The 15,088-nt window shown below is 48.8% G+C and overlaps 5 protein-coding genes across 7 annotated transcripts; 3 read left to right on the top strand and 2 right to left on the bottom strand.

The window, feature by feature from the left end:
• The first annotated feature begins 1,522 nt into the window (after positions 1-1,522).
• On the top strand, positions 1,523-2,667 carry LOC1269499 (protein SREK1IP1). Its single transcript, XM_308141.3, has 2 exons — positions 1,523-1,778; positions 1,844-2,667. Exons 1-2 carry the CDS (start codon positions 1,674-1,676, stop codon positions 2,270-2,272), a joined length of 534 nt encoding a protein of 177 aa, XP_308141.3. The 5' UTR covers positions 1,523-1,673; the 3' UTR covers positions 2,273-2,667.
• On the bottom strand, positions 2,540-7,021 carry LOC1269498 (WASH complex subunit 4). The gene is made up of 8 exons (XM_308140.5): positions 6,869-7,021; positions 6,247-6,806; positions 5,689-6,177; positions 5,069-5,626; positions 4,046-4,990; positions 3,698-3,971; positions 3,166-3,624; positions 2,540-3,090 (listed from the first exon to the last, which is right to left on the bottom strand). Exons 1-8 carry the CDS (start codon positions 6,888-6,890, stop codon positions 2,810-2,812), a joined length of 3,588 nt encoding a protein of 1,195 aa, XP_308140.5. The 5' UTR covers positions 6,891-7,021; the 3' UTR covers positions 2,540-2,809.
• A 168-nt stretch (positions 7,022-7,189) lies between these two features.
• Positions 7,190-8,833, top strand: LOC4577068 (ADP-ribosylation factor-like protein 13B). The gene is made up of 5 exons (XM_001230618.4): positions 7,190-7,448; positions 7,508-7,638; positions 7,714-7,790; positions 7,855-8,533; positions 8,594-8,833. Exons 1-5 carry the CDS (start codon positions 7,399-7,401, stop codon positions 8,698-8,700), a joined length of 1,044 nt encoding a protein of 347 aa, XP_001230619.4. The 5' UTR covers positions 7,190-7,398; the 3' UTR covers positions 8,701-8,833.
• Positions 8,834-8,894: 61 nt separating this feature from the next.
• Positions 8,895-15,054, top strand: LOC133392009 (large ribosomal subunit protein mL63). The gene is made up of 2 exons (XM_061649815.1): positions 8,895-9,127; positions 9,195-15,054. Exons 1-2 carry the CDS (start codon positions 8,957-8,959, stop codon positions 9,336-9,338), a joined length of 315 nt encoding a protein of 104 aa, XP_061505799.1. The 5' UTR covers positions 8,895-8,956; the 3' UTR covers positions 9,339-15,054.
• LOC1269496 (apoptosis-inducing factor 3) lies at positions 9,376-14,913 on the bottom strand. 3 transcript variants are annotated; one of them, XM_061649814.1, is made up of 2 exons: positions 14,694-14,913; positions 9,376-11,206 (listed from the first exon to the last, which is right to left on the bottom strand). In XM_061649814.1, the coding sequence occupies exons 1-2, from the start codon at positions 14,911-14,913 to the stop codon at positions 9,561-9,563; spliced, it is 1,866 nt and encodes a 621-aa protein (XP_061505798.1). In that variant the 3' UTR covers positions 9,376-9,560. The 3 variants fall into 3 exon arrangements, with proteins under 3 accessions (XP_061505798.1, XP_003436656.2, XP_308137.5); XM_003436608.2 differs by lacking the exon at positions 14,694-14,913 and adding an exon at positions 12,439-12,570; XM_308137.5 differs by lacking the exon at positions 14,694-14,913 and adding an exon at positions 11,402-11,537.
• Positions 15,055-15,088: the final 34 nt, after the last annotated feature.

The following is a 15,088-nucleotide window of genomic DNA, read 5'->3' as shown; positions in this document are numbered from 1 at the left end:
CCGACGTTATCTGTCAAATCTCATATAAATCTCGTCCGATAAAATCGCATCCGATGAGCGTTGCCACCGCCCTAAACGACTGGAAAATTGAATATCCATAAAAAAATGAAAGCTTCACAGCTTCATTGGTTTGATCAATAGATGGCGTATTACAACTCATCATTATATTGCTATCCTTTTCTTTCAATGTGTTTCGACAAGATTCATCTTATCATGACCTATATCCCAAGTGCCACAAATACACTAAACGTCCACTAAACGGCTTCTAAACGACTCAAGCACTCTACCTAAACGGACATATAGAAAGACTTCGTTTAGCAGATGGCAAACGACTCATGCATTCTAAAAATAGCAAAAAAGCTGGTGGCGCTATCTGTTGGTGGGATACCCCAACCAGTTGAGCTTCATCCCTTGGAGGAGAGCTTTCTCATTTCCTCTGTACTGTTGTATGGTTTCGCATTGAAATTATGCATCGCTAGAACTAGAACGGCGATACGATTGTTTAAATACTATACTCCAACCGAAACCACCAGTACTGAAGCAAGTGAGATTTGAGTAATGGTCGTTGGTGTTGATACCCACGTATCTGACCACACGACCATTCATATAGATTTTTGCTCAGAAAGTTAGAAGGCTATATAGGTCATGCTAAGATGAAACTTGTCGAAACACATTGCAAGAAAAGGATAGCAATATAATAATCAGTTTTAATACGCCATCTATTGATCAAACCAATGAAGCTGTGGAGCTTTCATTTTGTTCTATGGATATTCAATTTTCCAGTCGTTTAAGCTTAATCTGTGGCGCCTTATAACTTTCTGAGCAAAAATATATATGAATGGTCGTGTGGTCAGATACGTGGGTATCAACATCAACGACCATTACTCAAATCTCACTTGCTTCAGTACTGGTGGTTTCGGTTGGAGTATAGTATTTAAACAATCGTATCGCCGTTCTAGTTCTAGCGATGCATAATTTCAATGCGAAACCATACAACAGTACAGAGGAAATGAGAAAGCTCTCCTCCAAGGGATGAAGCTCAACTGGTTGGGGTATCCCACCAACAGATAGCGCCACCAGCTTTTTTGCTATTTTTAGAACGCATGAGTCGTTTGCCGTCTGCTAAACGAAGTCTTTCTATATTCCGTTTAGGTAGAGTGCTTGAGTCGTTTAGAAGCCGTTTAGTGGTCGTTTAGTGGATTTGTGGCACTTGGGTATTGTATTTTTTTCTTCTTTTTCTTGAATTTTTAATTCTTTTTTTTTATCTCAAATAGTATTTGTGATTTCTGAATTTTAAATTACGAGAGGCGAATGCTAAAAAGCCTCGTAAAAAATAAAACAACAACAACAACAACTGTTATATGGTTTCGCATTGAAGTATTCATCGCTAGGAGGTTGCGGTACGATAACTGTAAGGCGGAAAGAGAAGGCCTGACAAAATGAGCGAGAAGCAAATTTTTTTTTTCGTCATTTTGCATAGCGGGTACTCGAAACCTCGCAATGTTCAGCGGGCTGTCAAATCGTGTTTGTTTACATTTTCGAACTATTTGTAAACAGTCGAACAGCGCTCGAAGCACCCGAGACGAAGTTTTAGCGATACTTTTTAACTGGTAAAAAAATACGTGTTTATGCCGTGATTAGTGACACCAAACACACACACACACACACACAATATGGAGTACCTAACAGGTCTGTCGCAAAAGGAGAATGTTCGCGCAGCCTGCAAAAAGTGTGGCTTTCCAGGACACCTGACGTATCAGTGCCGGAACTACCTGACGGTAAGTAAAGCAACCGTAAAAGGTGTGTAGCATCATGCAACATGCTGATGACTCTCATGCCACAGGTCGATCCGCAAAGCCAAGCCGTAGTACCGGTCCAAAAGCGTCCGGGTAGTGAATCGCCCGAACAGAACTACCTCACACCGCTGCAAGAGCTCCGGAAGCAGGAAGAGGAAGAAGAAAAGCGCAAAGCAGAGAAAGCGGCCCGCAAAGAACGCAAAGAACGGGCACGCCGCGCAAAGGAGGCACGCAAGGAGAAAAAGAAGCGCAAGCATCGGAAAAGATCCCGCTCGAGCAGTTCGGACGATAGCGATAGTTCGGATAGGAGCACTAGCAGCAGTAGTAGTAGTAGTAGCGATAGTAAGCACAAAAAGAAAACCAAAAAGCGATATAGGAAAAGGGAAGTGAAGCAAAGCAAAAGGGAAGTGAAAAAGTCCAAAAAGGTTAGGCACAGGCGCAAGCGAAAGGATTCCGACAGTAGCTCGGACAGCTAGAGAGCATCCGGAATCAGTCACTCTATTGTGTTTAAGGACAAAAGCTGTATACATACATACACTTGAAAAACAGAATAGATTGATCATCTGTGACAGCATAAGCTTTTTTGCTTAATGCACATTTGAATATCGCTTTCTTTGCAATCGATCTTAAGTGGCGTTGTAGGAAAGTCAGAAAAATAAGAAACAATTTTAGGAAAGCTTTTCTAACTAAGCTTTTCCCTTTTAATTTGTCCTTGTGGTTTGTATTAAATTAAATGCTAAATATTTCCTTTTTTCCTTTTTATTGATAAAATGATTCAACACACATTATACGATTAATAGATTCTACAATAGTGCGATAGATAAGCGTTTTTTTTTCTTCTTAAATATATTTGACGCTTCTACTGATTTGATATACTATTCTTTTCGCACAACAACATTCATAAAATTCGCTTGAGAGAGGTACAAATCTTGCCCAGCATATAACAAAAAACATCGTAAGGAATGTGTAACATATACATTTTTGTGTAAGGATCCTTCAAGGTCGAACAAGATCTATTTGAAAAATATCTTCGAGCTGGATAAATTGTATTGCAACAGCTCAAACTCATGCTGCATCGCGTTCAGCCGTTTGCGTGTGAGCGATACCGTTGGCAGCATCTTTTCGTCCGACGGTTCCATCGTGGAGGTTTGCTGCAGCGGATTGGAGGTCCCACCGGCCGTCTGCTGATTTAGTTTGCCCATTTCACGGGCATATTTGGTGTGTACCTCCTTGAACCAGTGCAGCGAATTGAACGCTGCCGTTTGGTTGAGCAGCGTCAGCAAATAGGAAAGCCCTTTAGCGAGGGAAAAGCAAAAAAAGGATTTTTATTAAGATACACTTGCATTAAATAGAACGACGCTGCTCTTACCCATCACGAAACCATCGTCCGTTGGCAGAAACGTTCCGTGCCGATCTTTTTTGGCGATCGTTTCCTTTGCCTTCAGCATCGCCTCGACGTAGCTGATCGTGAGCGGCGGTATGATCAGATAGAACAGCTCTAAATGCGCAAAGCTGTCCGCTGGTGCAGAGCTTTCGCCATCCGCATGGGTCGGCCGCCGGCGCCGCAACCCGTCGAACGCATTCAGCAACAGGCGGAAAAACTCATTCTCCAGCCGCCAGCTTGTCCGAACGGTGGCCATATCTTGACGCCATATGTTAACGGCCGACTGATTGTCCGGGTTCGACTGAAGGGTCGGTTCGCTTGATGGTGCCTGATGGTGCTCTGACGCTTCCGCTGCCGTTGGAGGATTCGAGACGAATTCGGCAGCACCGGTGCACTCGTGCAGCGCACCGGCATGCAGCATCCGTATGAATGCCATCGCATTGCCTGTGAAAGAGAAGAAACGCGAAGCGATATCGTCATAGCAGCGTGGACTCCTTGGTCGTCTTTGACAGCTTACCAATTTGACAGATCAGTTTGCGGAACAGATCGACGTACGTTTCACCATCGTCCGACAGGCCAAGGTTGCGGATGCGTCGGTTGAACGCGAGCGCCCGGTCGTACGTATAATTGGCAGCATTCACACCGGACGATGCACCAGTTCCCGCTGAGTCGTTACTGTCAGTGGCGAGCTTTTTCGCATCCGCGGCCAGCCGGGAGTGTATTTGCTCGTCGTACAGGAAGTGGGAAAATGTGAACAGCTTCTGGCGCAGGAACTGGAATGCATAGTTTACCTGGTGGAAGAGATTAGGTAAGGGACAAATGTAATCTTCTGTAAGCCCTTACAGTTATTTCTACCGCATCTTACCACTGTGCTAATAATTCCCGGCCCGTGGCGCTTGATGGAATTGGCAATGTGTTCAATTTTGACCACATTGAGCACACCGCCACCACTGGTGCTGCCGCCGCTTGCCGCTGTCGCTGCTTGCTGACGCTCAATAAACAGCTGGCCGTGCAAATCGTACCCGTACGAGCCGATGAACGTTTCGAAATCTTCCATCAGCGCCAGCACATCGTCGTCCTGTCCGTGACCACGCGGGCCCCGCCTATCCTCGGCCGTCGTCCGTGGCAGCTGGTCCTCCACCAACCGAATACCGTACTTCCGGTCCACGATGGAGCGCATTTCGCGATAGATGCGCCACTCGGACGGTGAGATGGTCGAAAGCGTGTAGAACACATCGCTCAAATGATGCGCAACCGAATGCCGCGCGGACAGCCATCGTCCATCCGGCTCCTGCGTGAGCTTCGTGCGCAGAAACGCAAACACCAGCTTCTGCGTGTGGTTTTGTTCACCCATTGCCGCGTCGCATCCGTCGCGGAACGGATCGAACGGTTCGATCTGATGCCACTTGCCGTGAAAGTCCCATCGTATGAATGCTTCGATCCGGTTGCTCATGGGAACGACACTCACGGAGAGTGCATCCAGCCGGGCGCTCGGGCCCAGCAGGGGCGTATATTTGCCGGCAACGTCGAGACGATTGCACTCCCGCTCCCAGTCGATGAAGGTGGCCAGGCGGTTCAGCAGCGACTCCACCTTGCGGTACGCGTCGTCCGTCAGCGCTAGCAGAGGAGGTCCGCCGTTGGACGCACTTCCGTGGCACAGCGCAATGGTCAGCTGTGCCAACCCCACCCGTTCTGGTGTGGCCGGACCGTGAAGGCACTTTTCCAACACATCGATAGTGGAAATCTTCTCCAGCCAGAGCGACCCATTGGCGGAGGATTTGGATTCCTTTGCTTCGCGGAGCAATTTTTTCTACCCAAAAAAAAGAGGCGGAACCAAGTTAGAATGAAACACTGCCACCGGACCGGTCTAGTGGTACCTTCCCCTTACCTTGGCATTATTAACAATGGTGTAGATTTTATGCTGCTGATGCTGAACGATAAACTGCAGGCAGGGCACAGTGACGGAACGGCGCGTGGAGGACAGCAAAAACTCTACCACCATGCGCCGGTACTGTATCAATCGGTCCGTCCTTTCCGTAGCTCGTCGACCATACAGAGCGTACAGAGTTCCCAGCACGTATTCCATCTCGCGCACGAGCCGAACACCCTCCAGCAGCAGGCCACATTTGATGCGCAATTTTTCCAGCGTAAAATTACCATCATCCTGAGAAGCCCCGGGCACGGGTGGCCGGTTGCGCAGCTGCACATGAGCCTCCACCAGCCAGCTGGCCGCATGCAGACAGAGAACGGCAGCTGTAGCCGATTTTTCCAGCGCCTGCAGCTGCGCGTCCCGTGCCTTCTGATAATCGAACGACGTAGACAGCGGCGTACTGACGGAAATTGGAGCCGCACTCGCATCGTAATCCCGCAGCAGCTTATGTCCATGCACCTGTATGAACTCGTCCGGCTGCCAGGGGAAATTGTCTTCCAGCGGAATCAGGGGGAACTGAAAGAAAAACGCTTCCATGATGGTACCATTTTCCAACAACGAAGGTATCCTTCACCCACCTTCAGGTTTAGCTCGAAAAGATTCTTCAACATGCGCTGCTCGATGGGCAGAAAGAGATAGAGGGCGAAATTGAGCAGCACGTTCACGCCAATAACATCCTTCGATTGTGTAAAATCTACTCCGTTTGGTGTCGTCTTTGCACTCGCCGTAAGGTTGGTAAGCTTACGCTTCAAAAACTTCATGAACCGATCGCTAAAGGCTTCCCCGGAGCAAACCGGATCGAAGCGCGTTTTCACCTTGTACAGTGCCTCGAGAAGGCGCCTTTCGCCCGTCACTTCCGGCATGGACTCATCCCCAATCCAAAAGCCAATCGCTTGGCACACGAACAGAAGATCGCGAAAGCCGGCCTTGTTCGACGGAGCGCTTTTAGTCGGCTGGCGAAGCTTATGAGCGAACGATCGCCAGTGCGCTTTAAGGTGAGTCTTGCCTATTATATGATCGAGTTCCAGTGCGACTCGTAACAGTTTCCCAATATAGTCGAAAAGGTACTGGAATTTAGGAACGAATGTACACAAATATCTACATACTTCTCACTGTTTCGTTTGTGGATTACTCACGTCCACATCCAACGACGGTGGTGACTTCCCATCCAGACCATTCTTTTTCGTGCGCTTCGCTCGACCGTACGATGCTTCCTCGTCAAAAAAGGCACCGATTTGACGCAGCAGCAGAACGCCGACATCTCGAAGACGTTCGTAGTGGCACTGCACCGTTGCCATCAGGTCAATATTCTGAGCAATCCATAGCAGGGGCGGACGATCGGTATCCTCCACATCACGGAATGGTTCGGTGCGATCGTAAATAGTGCGTACCAGCGCCCGTATCTCCTGCTCCAGACAATCGATCTCACGGCACAGTTGCGCAAAGGTGGACAGCAGCTTGTTCAGCGGTAGGGTGCTAGTGCCGGGTGTGGCGCTGTTCGATTTGCCACTGTTGATGCTGTTGGTCTCTATCATGCGAGCGGGTGGTAGCCGCTCGTTATTGCACGCATAGTCCAATCGCACGATGCTGGGTACGGGTCCGTTCGAAAGGGCTGGTAAGTGGAGCTGGGCTAGCTTTTGGTCATAATCTTTCAGGAAATGACCGTACTCCTTGATCTGTGTTGCGTACAGATGGCCTGGAAATGAAGTGAACATGTTAGTTCGTGATGTAACAACGTATGGATACGCAAACACTTACTTGACGAAACAACTGTCTCCATCACGACTGATTAATTCATATTATGGGAAGAAAATGAAGAGAAATTTTATTAATAATATTCACCCGACTAGCGATAGCAATTGATGATTCATGTCGGTTTGTTGATGTTATGACTTTTTCTTCTTCTTTTAACTGTCATGAAAACTGTCAATCGAACTCCTCTGTTCTCGTCGGATTTTAAAGTGTCGTTATGTTTGTGGTGGTTGAGTTTTTAATTGTCCGTTATATGTTTCTGTCGGTTTTATTTTAAAATTTGTAAAAAGAAGAATATTTAAACTATGTTTTTAACTTTAACAATACTTACCTCTGCGTTTGATTCCACCTTCTATATTCTACCTCTTTCAACCAATCATTTGACACCCTTCAGATATATGCCAGACACCTAGCAACCGTTGGCAAGGACCTGGTAAATATCCTAAACAAACAAATGTATTGCTCACGTAGAGTAGAAAACTCACTCGTACACAAACAAGATTAAATATCTAAACCATGCAACTTTGGGCCGTATAATGGGAACAGTTTTCGCCAAATGCTGTAGAAAAGAGCATGAAAATAACAAGTAAGTAGTGGCAATTCTGATGCCTTGTGCTAAACTAACCTTCGCCACTTTGTTGCCAGTGATGCACTAAACATTCTCGTGCTGGGAATCGAGAATTCGGGCAAGACTGAGATATCGTTCAAAATTTGTCATCAAAAGCGGGGCGATTATGCTTCGACCAAAGGATGCCGATTGTTCGAAACTGTGATCGGTAGGCGTTTATATTTTTGCTGACTGTGAGCTGTGTCCTTCTTAATCAAAACGTATCCTTGTTTTTATGTTGCAGCGGATACTGAGATAAAACTTATCGAAATCGGCGGTGGATCCGACCTTCGAGACATCTGGAAGTACTATTTCTTAGATGTAATTTAAGCTGTTCTCTATTTGTGTGAAGAATTTGACCAATCGTTCCATTCCGCAATCGCAGGCTCTGGCTGTTATTTTCGTAATCGATGCTTCCAACATACACAACATCTGTGAGTCTTATAAAATATTCCAAAACCTCATGGCGCACGAGTTCCTGGCGGGCAAACCATTCCTTATACTCGCCAACAAGCAGGACCTGCCGGAATCGGTCGATTGTATCGAAATCTGCGAGTATCTGGACGTCGAGTATCTAGCGAACCGGTACCGTTGTCCGTGTCTCGTAGAGGCATGCGGCAATTGGGGCACCACCGCCTACGAACCGAACGAATACGATGGATTAACCTACGGCATCCAGTGGCTGGTAGGAACGGTCCTTGCCCATCGGCAGTTCATTATGAACCGAATCAACTTCCACAAACTGATGCTGGGACGCGATGGTGCGGATGCATCGAGAACTATTAAAAGGCCGCGCACGGGCATCAAATCCGCGGGCAGCAGAAGACGCAAACGCAAAGACAGTCGTCCGAAAACGGCACCTTCAAGCCAGCAGGCCTGGCTGAAAGAAAACGACAACAATTATCTGATTAAACGAAACAGCATTATCTCCGTGAAGAGTATACCCACCAGCACTACCACGGAACGGACGAACAACTCGAGCACCAAGGCAACTACTACCTCCGGCAGCGGACTTTCGGTCGTAGATGAAGCTGTGGAAGTCAGCCAGACCAGCAGCAGCACGGGTGCGTTTGTATGACAATGGGAAACAGGACCGATGTACAATTGATGCTTTACTTTTCCAGAACATGCCACAGTCATACATGTAAGCAAAGATGATATGACTTTAGAAGATTTATCCCTTTCTTTCTCCGTCAATGAGACGAATGGAAAAGCGGTGGAACTTATTTGAGATTAGCGTTCTGTGCCAAAAGCGCTATACATCGGCAAGGCATTATGATGCACTTCCTGTTCTGTCGGGTGTTTTATTTTTTTGGAAAACTATTTCAATTTTTAAATAACATTCTCATCCCACCAGCACTACATCAATCTTGTTTCATTTGTAACACCCATGCTGCTACTCACCTTGGTCGGGTGTCATGATGACAGATGATGAAAGTTATGAAAACAATCGCATTTCTCATTTTCCGCACGCACTTCGTAACAAAATGAGGCTTTCGGTGGTAAATTTCTTCAAGAAAAGTGTAAATGGACACATTTTTCGCGGTAAATATCGATTGGTGAAACGGGTAACGCCTCGCTCGACCCAGACACTCATTCGAGAGTACGAACAAACGGAGGCTAACATGAAACTGCTGCTCCATCCGTACCTGTCCAAGGTAAGTCCGTCTAGTCGCGGCTGCAAATTGTGCCGATCAGTATTGCTCACACGTTCGCAATTTGTAGGAACAATCCAGCGGACATGCGAAGGAGCTGGGTAAGAAGGAACAGCTGGTGGCCAAATGGCGCGCGGAACAGCTCAAGATGAAACCGCACGTCACGATAGCGGAACGATTGGCACATCTGCAGGTTAAAAATGTGTGGGATTAGCGTAACGGAAGCTGAAACAGTATAACACCGCTGAAGGTTCGGAGTAAAAGGAGTTCCTTTTATTGTACAACAAGCATTTTACATCAACAATGCGTTTGAGAGAGTGTTCACTCTTCTCGTGTATATGGTAACAGTAGAATCAATAGTGAATAATGTTACAATCAAAATATATTACTGTGTGTTGTTCTCGAGTGGTTGCTGATTGTCCGTCGGCGTGGTCCGTTAAGCCGGTACCCAGCCCAGCGGGTTGGGCGTCAGGTCTTCCTTGTGCAACACTTTACCCTGCGAGGAATACTCTGCAAACTGGGCCACCACCGGATCTCGCTGGCATGATGACATCCCTATCACCCGTCCCCCCTTACCGATGTAAAACGCCACGAACTTTAGTGCGGCCAGATCTCCGTCAATGATCACCTCGTCGGGCTGCCCGTATCCGCAATATCGGAACGACTTGCCGAACAGTACCGTCCAGAAGAATGGGACCGCTTTGAGCGGTGTCGCCTTGCCGATCATGTTCAGTGCCGCCACCCGGCCGTGATACTGTGCAAGCGGATAGTGGCCGATGGTAGCCTGCTGCCCATCGTTTGAGTGGACCGGTGCGTTCGCAATGTCGCCCCCGACATACACACCTTCCAGATTCGACTCTAAATACTGGTCGGTGTTGATCGATCCGTTACGATTCAGGCTGATGCCCGAACCCTGCAGGAACTCCGTGTACAGCGTCGAACCGATGCCAAAAATGCAAATATCCGCATCGAGCAGGGTACCGTCGGTCAGCTCTACCTGCTGCACCGTACCCTCCGCTCCGATGCACCGCCGGATGCCGGAATTCATCACGAACTGCACGCCCTTCTCCTCGAACAGCTCCATGACCCGCTGGCCGATCGCATCGCCAAACGATTCCTTCAGCGGAACGGCACCGCGACCGATGACCGTCACCTTGGCTACCTTGTTCACGCAGTAGGCGGCCGCCTCGAGTCCGATGAAGCTCGTGCCCAGTATGACCACCCGCTTTTCCGGCGCGAGTTGCTCGTTAACCTGCTTGGCATCGGCCGCCGTACGCAGCACGCACACGTTGCCCAGGCTGGCGCCCTCGATCGGAGGCCGGCGAGGATTCGAACCAGTCGCAATGTACGCCTTATCGTACCGGATCTTGTACCCATTGTCGAGCGTGAGTTCGTGCGTGGCACCGTCCAGCTTCGTTACGGCAGTGCCCAGCATGACCTCGATGTCGTTCTCGTCGTAGAACTGCTGCGTCCGCAGCAGGACCTTTTCCAGATTCAGGTCCATCGTTTTGCTCACCTTCACCCGGTCGTACGGTAGGCATGGTTCCTTGTTGATCATCACTATCCGCCCGGTGAATCCTTCCTGTCGCAGCGTTTCCGCACACGTCGCTCCCGACGGGCCGCCACCGATGACGACGTACGTGCGGTCGTCCTGCGCCGCCCGTCTGGCCATTACGCGCGTCCGCTTGTTGGTGGCCAGTTCGGTGCGCTTGGCGCGCACTTTCACCTCACCCGCCTCGCCAACGGTGACGCGGTAGCAGGGCAGCGAATCCATCCCCGGGAAGTCTTCGATATCGCCCGTCTCCACGTTGAAGCACGCTCCATGCCAAGGGCACCGGACGCGTCCTTCGCCCAGCGCACCGGTCACGAGCATGGCACCGTAGTGGGAGCATTTGTTGCCGATGGCCGAAAGCTTCCCGTTCTGCCGTACCAGCAGCACCTTGCCCTCGCCCAACTCGACCTGCTTCATCTGGTTCTCGCCAATCTCCGACTCCTGGCACACGACGGCTTCGATGAAATCGTCATCGTGCGTGCCTGCTGCCCCTCCATTGCTCATGGACGTAGCCGCCGTAACCTTGGATGCTGTGGAGCCAAAGAGATACGTGGACACATTAGAACGCAAAGAAAAATCGATCGATTACGCACGGAAAAACACTCGTCCGTTGCGCGTGAAAATTCACTGTTCGGTAATTAGGGCTACGAAATTCCCGGCAGCCTCACTCAATGATGAATCATCGTCACCCGCATAGGAATGTTCACCGAAAAAAAAACACGTACCGAGATACGACATCATCTTGTGACGCACACACTGGAAAGAATAGTCAACCTGCAAAACCCACCAACCAACACGTTCGCACCGATCGAAGGAGCCGGAATTTCTGATGGATGGGTTTTTTCCTGTCCCCAACGATCCGATTGTTGCTGTGCCGCGCACAGTGCACACTAATGCGTTACCAAGGCAACCGCACACTGTCACCGCGCGCGCACACACACACAAACACGTTTAGCGTACCGCGACTGGCACACCCACGAACGAACAGCAGCAATTCGCGCGGTTTTTTGGCTTAGGCTATTTAGTTGGGCGATAAAAAAAACCCGCTTCGTGTTGCCCAAAATTTGTTGTGGTTGGTTGCGGCTAGCTGGCTGCCGTTTTCTGACCGGTCTTTGTCCGATCCGGTTTTTGTGCGGTGTCTTTCAAGAAAGGGTTGAATTTGGTACAAGACCTTCGCCGTACTTGATGGAGTGTTTTTTTGCAAAATCTCCCTCTCTCTGTCGTTGGTTTTGAGGAAGGTCATCAACGTATGCCGATTTTTACCATTAAAATCTAAACCAAACGCTGCTCGTTTCATCTCGAGAACCGAATCCAAGTCACGAATTCGATTTAGAGACAGAAAGCGAACGGCACTCGAAAGCGAAAATCATTCAAGGTTACACATTGTGTTCCCATTTTTTTTTTCTTTTATAACACCAACCACTTTATGCTTTATGTTTCGTCCATAGTAAACGCTCTAACGACTCCCTTCCACCACAATATGTAGACGCAAGCGGCAGTCATAACTTTCACTTCTTCCGATTTTGTAGAGCGAGACCTCAGCCGCTCGCTAACCACAGATACCAACAAAAAAAACCACACATTTCCGCCGTAATTACACAGCACTAGCGAGTGTGAAGGGCTTATCTTAGCAGGGCAGCAGGATATAGCCAAACAAACCGGTCACTGACATGAAATTACACATTTGAACTTGGCCCGTTGCTATGGCGACCGGTGACCTCCGAAAACGAAACAAACACCACGCACACGGTTGTAGTCTTACCTTTGTCAAGGGATTCGTTCGAATTGCGAACCGCCTTTGACGAACTGCAGCCCATCTTGGAATGAAGCCCGTGGTGACAGGTGTTGGTGCCCCGAATGCCTGAACCACGCTGCCGTCTGCCGAAGCCCAATGACCCTGGCGTACCGATCAACAGTGTAGGCCACAGACAATGTGGTACGATGGCGACACGAAGACGCGAACAACCACCGAGTGACTAATGCGAAGGTCTCGACAAGGTATTGCAGCGGGTCTGACTAAAGGTACTACACCACTGCCGCAAACGATCCTGTCCATTGAAAAGGTAGGCGCACGAGACCGTGTACCGGAATAGTGTTCCGTGTGCCGCGGTCGATCGTTAACTAAGACCAGCGCCCGTACTCTCGGACCGTTTCAACCGGTTGCACGGTGGGGGGGGTTTGCGCACCGTAACCGCGTGCCACCCGCCGGTTCTGTGCGCTACATCGCGCAGAAAACGTGCTCGTAGGCAACGGCGGTTCAATTCGTTCGTTTGGTCGCGTTCGCTACCATACGTTTAATCGGCATTCGACATCGCGATCGTGACGTTTCGCCGATGCGATTGCGCGAGAAGGAGGAGGAGTGCTGGCACTGTTGAATGCTTCGCTTTTCGCGCACTCGCTCGGTGGATGTTAACGACATAAAAATGCAATTGCTAATGTATGTAGAACAAGCAGCCTAGTGTATGTGCAGTAGCATATCTACCCATTACAGTGTTAGAGGTATTAGATGTTGAACCAGTTTTTTTTATTTCAGTTTTTCAATCGTTGGCTTAACGGCCTTGGAGTTTTCAGCAACGCACGCATTCGTGTTTTTCATACCGTTATTATTTAAGCACTATGTAAATGCTGAAGGTCATCGTCATTAGCACAGTCGTTCAGGTTGGATTTTTAATCCAAGCAGATAGGAATTGGTGAATAAGGGTGCTCGGTTTGAAAGATATATAGGTATGTCAAGTTATGGTATTGTTGTGCTGCTTATCATCAAAATTGCAAAAAATGACTTTAAAGTCTTCTGCTTAACACTCAACTGATAACACATATGTATGAAGGGGTAATACAAACAAAAAAATAGACAAAGTCTAACGAAACCGGAAACCTACGCCTATAAACTAGTATTTACTCCTGATAACGTGCAATCAATGAATCACTCGAATGCTGTCAATGATATAACAAACAGCCTATCAGAACGTAGCCTCGGCAAGCGAAACTCCATCCACCATCACCACCTATCGTGCTTGTTGTGTGTTTGTCTTTAAGAAAACCTGTCCACGTAGTGCAATATCTCGAAGCCCACCTCCACCATGATAAGGATGATAATCATCCACTCCAACCGTACGTGATGGTCATCATTCAGGTTCGAGCTGATCAGATCGGCCAGCTCAACACAGTGGTTTAGCTTCTCGTTCATCACGCGCGTCCGCCGGGAGATGCTGAAGTATGCGCAGGTCTGATTGTACAGCGATTCCAGCTGCTCCCGGTCCCAGTAAAAGTCGGGCGTGTCAAGCAGATCCGAGCTAAGGTTGATGACGTGCCGCAGCGCGAACAGCTCCCCGGTGCGGCGCAGCATTTCCGGTCGCGTGATTTTGATCTTGTTTCCCTTCTTCAGATCCTCCGTGACGTACGCCATCGAGTCGATGTAGCGCTCGAGCGATGCCTCCCAGATGCCCAGCTTCACCGACAGGGACATTGCATTTGCAAAGGTGTACTTTTCCAGATCGGCATCTTCCGACTTCGAAACGTAGAAGCTGTTGTGCTTTAGCCGCGCAATACCATCCTGATTGTAAAGCATGGATTCGCTCTCCTCCAGCACGGTACCCTCGTCGTACGAGTCCTGCTCGAACGGGCGCAAGAACCGCAGAATGTTGCTGCTCTCCAGATCGGTACAGTTCCACAGCACCACCGTGCCCTCGCGAAAAAAGTACAAATCTCGACACTCGTCGCCCACCTTGTACTTTGCCGTCACGTGCAGTACGTCCGGTTCCGTGTCGATATTATCGCTGGACAGGAACTGCTTCGGTTCGTACAGATTTTGTTCGCGCAGTGCTCTCAGCAGCCGATCGAGATCGTACTCTTCCGCGGTAGCAAACGCCGTGACCGTCTTGTAGCCGCGGGAAATCTTTTCGTTCTCGTCCTCCCGTTTTCTGCGCGGCCGTTTCTTCAGCTGCATGCTTTCGTGCAGACTGATGATGGAGGATGATGAAATTTTGTTACATTGTTGCACCTGTGACGAAGGCCTACCTCGACTGACGAAGTACGGACTGTGACCCAGCTGCTGCGATGCTATGGTTAGGGGACCGGAACTTGCCGGCATCGTGCGGGAGTGTGCAGCTTTCGTCAATGGAACATTTCCACCGATGGTGGTGGCGTTGCTGGAAGCATTTCTCCATCCACTTAGCACAAGCGTTGAAGAAACCCGACGGCAACTGTTGAACAAACTTATGCTGATAAAACTCGTCATGTTTATTGCGAATTACTATCGACCGTCATGTCGCGAAATTATTCAACACAGGAGGATTGTTTTCTTTTGAATCGATTGTGCAGCTGTCAGTTGGGCTGATGTGCGAAGCGACGTCAAAAGAAATACATTTCAGTTGTGCAATATGTTTTAATTATTTTTAACATTAACGAAAGCT

The sequence above is a fragment of the Anopheles gambiae genome, chromosome 2 (genome assembly GCF_943734735.2).
Source record: "Anopheles gambiae chromosome 2, idAnoGambNW_F1_1, whole genome shotgun sequence".
NCBI lineage: Eukaryota > Metazoa > Arthropoda > Insecta > Diptera > Culicidae > Anopheles > Anopheles gambiae.
The sequence above is the reverse complement of the archived record's forward strand: the minus strand, read 5'-3'. Positions and strand labels throughout refer to the sequence as shown.

Excerpts from the sequence above, each read along its gene's own strand:
- LOC1269499 (XM_308141.3), top strand. The coding sequence starts at position 1,674 with ATGGAGTACCTAACAGGTCTGTCGCAAAAGGAGAATGTTCGCGCAGCC. Across the intron at positions 1,779-1,843 it reads AGTGCCGGAACTACCTGACG|GTCGATCCGCAAAGCCAAGC; the intron begins GTAAGTAAAGCA and ends CTCATGCCACAG.
- LOC1269498 (XM_308140.5), bottom strand. The coding sequence starts at position 6,890 with ATGGAGACAGTTGTTTCGTCAA. Across the intron at positions 6,178-6,246 it reads CACCGTCGTTGGATGTGGAC|TACCTTTTCGACTATATTGG; the intron begins GTGAGTAATCCA and ends CCTAAATTCCAG. Across the intron at positions 5,627-5,688 it reads TTTTCGAGCTAAACCTGAAG|TTCCCCCTGATTCCGCTGGA; the intron begins GTGGGTGAAGGA and ends TTTTTCTTTCAG.
- LOC4577068 (XM_001230618.4), top strand. The coding sequence starts at position 7,399 with ATGGGAACAGTTTTCGCCAAATGCTGTAGAAAAGAGCATGAAAATAAC. Across the intron at positions 7,449-7,507 it reads AAAGAGCATGAAAATAACAA|TGATGCACTAAACATTCTCG; the intron begins GTAAGTAGTGGC and ends CTTTGTTGCCAG. Across the intron at positions 8,534-8,593 it reads CCAGACCAGCAGCAGCACGG|AACATGCCACAGTCATACAT; the intron begins GTGCGTTTGTAT and ends TTACTTTTCCAG.
- LOC133392009 (XM_061649815.1), top strand. The coding sequence starts at position 8,957 with ATGAGGCTTTCGGTGGTAAATTTCTTCAAGAAAAGTGTAAATGGACAC. Across the intron at positions 9,128-9,194 it reads TCCATCCGTACCTGTCCAAG|GAACAATCCAGCGGACATGC; the intron begins GTAAGTCCGTCT and ends CGCAATTTGTAG.
- LOC1269496 (XM_061649814.1), bottom strand. The coding sequence starts at position 14,913 with ATGACGAGTTTTATCAGCATAAGTTTGTTCAACAGTTGCCGTCGGGTT. Across the intron at positions 11,207-14,693 it reads TCCGTACTTCGTCAGTCGAG|CATCCAAGGTTACGGCGGCT; the intron begins GTAGGCCTTCGT and ends TTGGCTCCACAG.